Raw genomic sequence first — 6,807 nt, 5'->3', positions numbered from 1 at the left:
ATGAAAGCTCAATTTCTATCTTTTTTGAGGAATGCCCATATTGTTTTCCAAAAAAGCTGGACCAGTCAGCATTCCCACCAACAATAAAGGAGAGTCCCTTTCTCCCCACATCCATGCCAGCACTGGTTGGTCTTTTTCTTTTTGATGTGCGCCACTCTGTGGTGTGAGATGATATCTCATTGTTGTTTTGATTTGCATCTCCCTGATGACTACTGTCGTAGAGCATTTTTCATGTGCCTTTTGGCCATTTGTATTTCTTCTTTGAGGAACTTTCTGTTCATTTCTTCTCTCCATTCTTTAAGTAAAAACAAGGGCCAGGAGGATTGTTCCACTGCTAGAAGCCTGCCTCAAGTGCTGGAGGAGAAGGCAATTGGGATAGAGAAGGGACCACTATGATAAAGATAGCTGGAAATGATAACGATGGATAAGAACTGCGTGCTGAAAGTAGGTAAAGGAACCAACATGATAACCTCTCAGTATCGTATCTGTATTAAAAATCGTAATGCCCAAAAGGAGAAAGGGAGAGGTAGAGAGAGAGAAAAAGAAAGAGAGAGAGAGAAAGAAAAAGTACCTGCCATAGAGACAGGCTGAGGCAGGATTATTGAGGGAGGTAGAGGAAAAATGGAGCTATTAATGGTGGTAAATGTTCACTGGTAGAGGGATTGGTGTTGAACTCAACCATGAACAGCATTGCAACTGTGAATATCAGGGTGATTCAAATTTTAAAAATGTTATTCACTATTTCCTGTGTGAGGGGAAAAAATAAACAGACCATGACTATTACTAACTATAGTAAATAGAGTAAATAAGTCACTTGTCATCCCATTGCTCATAGATTTGTTCGAGCAGGCACCAGTAACGTCTCTCATTGAGAGACTTATTGTTATTGTTTTTGGCATATTCAATACACACAGGTAGCTTGCCAGGCTCTGCTGTGCGGGCTTGATACTCTTGGTAGCTTGCCGGGCTCTCCGAGAGGGGCGGAGGAATCGAACTCGGGTCGGCCTCGTGAAAGGCGAACACCCAACCACTGTGCTATCGCTCCAGCCCAGAGTAAATAAGTATTACACAAAATAATTCTCCTATTTAGCAAATATTTCAACTGTTTTTGTGTTTACATAAAAAAATCATGCATCCATTTCTCACCTAAGCCATTCTAATGCTTTGTACAACCAAATGAAGCAGAATTAATCAAGCCTATTGGATTCAGTCCTAATCCCCTATATGAGTATAGTCTTTAGCACTTCATGCTAACCAAATTAATATTGATAATTTTTTCTTAAGTGACCATATATGTTGGCCTATTAAATGTAATACCTATATAACTCTCAAAGAGATTTCCCCAGATTTGAAGAAAATTAAAAACTGTGAGATATTGGGAAGACCACCAAGAATGCTGCAGTATCTTCCCTGATCCAGTCCAAGCCATACTCCTATTTCTTGGTCTGGGCCCCAGTGGATTTGGGTAATAGCCCTGGATGCATTATCTTCACTGTGGCTCCCTTCAGGTTGAGTCTGGATTTTCTTTCTGTATACTTAAAACATTCTACAGAGTGTAGGTGCTTATCGAAACCTGGATTGAAGACAAGACTGAAAGAACATCACCAGCTCAGCCCTAGGACCTGGACTGGAGCGATAGAACAGCGGGTAGGGCTTTTTCCTTGCACGCAGCTGACCTGGGTTTGATTCCTCTGCCCCTCTCGGAGAGCCCGGCAAGCTACCGAGAGTATCTCGCCTGCATGATAGAGCCTGACAAGCTACCCGTGGTGTATTCGATATGCCAAAAACAGTACAAGTCTCACAATGGAGACGTTACTGGTGCCTGTTCCAGCAAATCAATGAGCAACGGGATGACAGTGACAGTGACAATATCTGTATGAGAAGGAAATAAATGGAAGCCCACAATACTCTGATTTCCTGAAGAAGGACAGTATAAATATTCCCAAATCTAACTTTGATACTTATTTTCCATTTAATTAATATATATTTATTTTAATAAGGACATTTTTCTATAACTCATACAATCAGCTTGGTAATTTATTTTTTAAAAAAATCTTATTAGGTCAGCCTATTCTATTGCTTCAATAGAATAATACTTTTTTGACAGCACATAAACCTATGCCTTCTTAGAAAACTAAGTTTAAAAAGTAAAATCAATAAGGGGATATTCCTATGGAAAATTCTCATTTATTAATTGGTATTATTTTTAAATGTATAAACTGCATATTTTAGTTTGCAAAAAATTATTACTGATAGCCTACTTGAATTTATCATAAAGCTGTGAATATTTGAAAAGCAAAACCATAGATGTTCAGTTTCTAAAACAAATTATTACATAGAGCTCTGTAAATATGGATAAATATTGGATTCTCATTTGGTTTTATAGAATACATATAAATTTGAGCATGAAAGAAAGAATGTGGTGAACTGCAAAATATTAAGTTCACTGAACAATTTACTTCCCAGTCCTAAATTTCTTTAACATTTTCATGAATGCTCTGCCTACTTCTTTATTACGCAGACTATAAATGAGGGGATTCAACATGGGTGTAAGGATGGTATAGAATGCTGAGACCATTTTGTCCTGAGTCGGGGAGCGATTTGAAGTGGGTCTCATGAATATGAACATGGCAGCTCCGTAGTACATCCCAACCACCATGAGATGGGAGGAACAAGTGGCAAAAGCTTTCCTGCGACCCTCGCCAGACCCCATGAGAATAACAGCCAGAATAACCCGAACATAGGAAGCAATGATGACTGTTACAGGGAAAATGAGCATAATTACACAGCAAATAAATATTATTCTTTCAAACAGCAACGTGTTAGTGCATGAGAGAGTGAGAAGGGCAGGGACATCGCAGAAAAAATGGGGTATTTGTCTACCACCACAATATGAGAAAGACAGTGTGACTGCAACTTCAATGACACCATCAAGCGAGCCAAGAATCCATGAAAAAACTGTCATCAAGGCACAGATTCTCTGGCTCATAAGAACCGAGTAACGTAACGGGTAGCAAATGGCAACATAGCGGTCATAGGCCATTGCAGCCAATAGGAAACATTCTGCCCCAAGCAGGGACACATAGAGGAATATCTGTATTCCACAACTAGCCATAGAAATAGACCTCTTGCCAGACAAGTAATTGAAGGCCATCTTTGGAACAGTCGTGGAGATGAGTGTGAGGTCCATCAAGGAGAGCTGGCTAAGGAGGAAGTACATGGGGGTGTGGAGCTGGTTGTCCATATAGATGATGAGAACCATGATGGAATTTCCAAGGAAAGCTACTGTAAAGATGGTCAAAACCAGAGAAAAGAGGAAGATGTGGGTGGGGCTTTTATTAAAGAGGCCCAGCAGGATAAAGTCTGAGTTGTAGCTCTGGTTCGCCCATGCCATGCTGAATAAGTGCACTGAATAAGAAAACCAAATGTGAGAAACCACTGGGGTTTGTTGTAGAAATCTCCCATCCTAGGTCATTGCTACAACTCAGTTCACCAAGCATGTGTAAAATTATTCTTCTAACCTCTTTCAGCTTTAAATTAAGTTAAAATTAAATTAATTGATTTTTAAATTTAAAATTACATTTACTTCATTATTTAATGCAAAATGATAACAGGTATAATAAGTAATACAATAAAACCTTGAGAATTTTCCCAAGTTAGTGCAGCAAGACAACTAATACTGATAGTTTATATCAGCCTTTCATAATTACATTAAGAACAAGAAAGTTTTATGAATTTTTAAAAAGTATCTCTTTTCATGAACTACAAAATATCACATTATGATGTCAATAAAATTCTATCAAAGTATAAAGGTAGGAATGTAATCATAGAAATGAGACGGGTTAGTCAGTTGAGAGGCAAACAAGATACTGCAAAAGTATACATTGAGTGTTTGTTAAAGTAATCTCTATTCTGAAAAAATGAAGAATTGTATTGGATGTTGTACTACATCAATATACTCTAGTCTCAGTCCGTTTCTAAAACGAGACATGTCTGTGTTTAGAATGGCATCGACTTGTTGGTCTGTGAGGCAGTCAGGTACTGGCCATTATATCTAAGAAGGGTAGAGAAGATGGGGCTGGAGAGATAATACTGTGCCCATAGGACAAGCCTTGGATGCAGTCAATCAGGGTTCAATCCCAGACATCCCATTATGGTACCCTGAGCCTCAACAGGAGTGATCCCTAAGCACAATAATGTATAAGACCTGAGCACCACCAGGTATGGCCCCAAAATAAAAAAAAAATAAAATAAAACAGAAAAGAAGGGTAGATAAAAACACGTGAGCATGGGCAAAGGTCTGCAACACATTACTTTAGCCGTGTTGCTTTAGACAAGTTATTAATCTTGCCAATAATTATTTTCCACTCTGGACATTTGGATTTTTATGAAAATGGGTTTATATTTATAGACATGAAAATTAACTGGAATGTTTACTCCATTTTAGGCATTTTTTAGTTTGACTTTGGTTTTTGGTTTATAATCCACACCCTGGCTATGCTTAGGGTTTAGTCTTGGCTCTGTGCTCAGGGACCATTCCTGGTAGAGTGCAGGGAACCATATACTGTGCCTGAGATGGAATCCATGTCTGCCACATGAAGGCAAATATCCTACCTTCTGTATAATCTCTCTATTCCATATTAGTATCCTTAAATAAATAGTGCTATTTTGGAGATATAACTCAAATTGGTAGAATGCATGCACTGAGAGCATGAAGTCCCAGTTTTGACCACATGCCTGCCTGCGCGATGCAATATGTACTTTCCGTGGTGTTCGTCAACTTCCCAATTGTGACCCTCATGGTCCCTGGACCATCTTCGTGAACAGCACCACATCACTATCAGAGTAGAGCACCCATTTTTCTGACTCTGCCAGGCCAAGTAGCACAGAGTTAACCTCAAATAATAAATATATATTATTTAAGAAAGAGTCTATTATTTTTTTCATATACAATTTAGTTTATCTCAAGTTTCGTATTTCCTTAGCAAGACTCTTTAATGAGATTTCTTTGGTTTCATGGTCATCTCTTTAAGGTGATTAATTTGGTTTCATGATATCTTTTAAATTACAGATAAATAAATAATTTTTATGAGTGGAGAGTCATTGTACATCATTGATCAGATAATAAATTAGTGTATATTTAAGTATCTTTTTGTTTGTTCTTTGCCTAAGCAGGGTCATATGCTGATCTTGAGTCTCAATTCTATATAAGCATATGAACCTTTTTGTTCAAGTCAAATTTAAGAGTTCTATAAACTCTAGTTTATTTTACTATGCTATGGACAAAAAAATTGTAAACAAAATTTCATGATTATTTCATGATTATTCAATTATTTCAAAACACTGTCAAGCTCCTTTATAACTTTAAGCAATGTGCTAATAGTAATCAATAATATGGTTTTATAAAAATGTATTTAATCATAAATATAATAGCGTGAGAATTTGATATATATTAGAGCTATGGATTTAAAAACACACGCACATTATTTTTTGTTTTATAAATTGCATAATTCATTATAAAGTATTCCACATCATAAATTCTCACAAAATTCCTCACGGCATTAGATAGCTTTTATTCACTCCAAATACCTAAAAATGGATGTCTATAATAAAACTGTAGCTAAGAGATTAACTTATTTTGAGGGTGCAAGTGAGCCAACCTTACATGTGTGATTCCTGGTTCTGTACTCAGGGAAGAGCCTGCTCTGCTCAGAGATGTGTAGATGGTGATTAGAACTGGAAAACTTAGAATATATATATTTACATTACACATAATTAAACTTATAAATATTTTATATAGTTATCTATAATTAGATTTATATATTTTAAGAAGTGGAAATTTGAGGGAATGGAGTAAGAAGAGCTGAGGAAATGAGTCATCTGTACTGATCAATCAGTTTATATCCACTGACTCTGAAGGACTATATTGATGAAAATTTCTTGGAGCTGGGGGGGAATGATAAAAAAATTTTTTTAAAGGCAAAAACTTAGAAAGAAATGAGTTTTAATGCATATTTCTACCATTGATATTATTAGATATTGCATCACTGCAATAGATATGCTGCATTTTATCAATAGAAAAGTCATGTTCTGACGTTCGATCACCAACATTCCATATGGTCCTCTGAGCATTGCCAGGAGTAAATCCTGAGTACAGAGCAGGAGTAAGCCCTGAGCATCCCAGGGTGTACCCCAAAAACAAACCTAGTAAATACAAAGCTGAATTATTACATGGTACACTATGAAAAAGAAATCATTCATTTAATATATCAACTACCTGCAATAAAATTTTTAAATCAGACTTCATAAAACAAGCTGCTGATGAATCTTGGAAAGGACTGCCAGTACATATGCAAAAAATTTTATTCACATCTGCATCCATTGACAAGGATCAAGCTAACTTTGAATTTTCAGTTAATCCACTGCTTGTGGATTTTTTTATGAGTCATTACATTGTATCAGTCCTTTTAATTTAGGTGCATAAATGATTTAAATTTTCTACAGAATGGGTTAATCTCATTATTGATCTTGTAAGTGAAATATTGTGAGAGTCAATTCAAGTTCTATTTCAAGTTTTCTGCTCTTCATTTTGCATTACAAATTTAGTGTGTTTTCTGCTTTTAAATATGAGTGTACATATTATCTGAAGAGGTTTCTCTTGAATATTTATCCTCTTCCACAATCTTTTATCTTTGTAAATACTATAACTCCTTTAAATCTGAACACGTATGTATCTCTGTATGCATCTTTATTCTATAGATAGAAAAATCATGCATTTATTGATTGTACAGACTCTATGTGGCCTCT

General features: G+C 36.3%; 1 protein-coding gene across 1 annotated transcript; it reads right to left on the bottom strand.

Moving 5' to 3' along the window:
- Positions 1–2,455: 2,455 nt before the first annotated feature.
- Positions 2,456–3,394, bottom strand: LOC101557402 (olfactory receptor 2M3-like). Its single transcript, XM_004622057.2, has one exon. The coding sequence runs from the start codon at positions 3,392–3,394 to the stop codon at positions 2,456–2,458; it is 939 nt and encodes a 312-aa protein (XP_004622114.1).
- Positions 3,395–6,807: the final 3,413 nt, after the last annotated feature.

Source organism: Sorex araneus, chromosome 6 (assembly GCF_027595985.1).
Source record: "Sorex araneus isolate mSorAra2 chromosome 6, mSorAra2.pri, whole genome shotgun sequence".
In the NCBI taxonomy this organism is placed as follows: domain Eukaryota; kingdom Metazoa; phylum Chordata; class Mammalia; order Eulipotyphla; family Soricidae; genus Sorex; species Sorex araneus.
Note: the sequence above shows the minus strand (reverse complement) of the source record. Positions and strands in the feature narration are given on the sequence as shown.

What these genes read in the sequence shown, in the direction of transcription:
- LOC101557402 (XM_004622057.2), bottom strand. Translation starts at nt 3,394, where the DNA reads ATGGCATGGGCGAACCAGAGCTACAACTCAGACTTTATCCTGCTGGGC.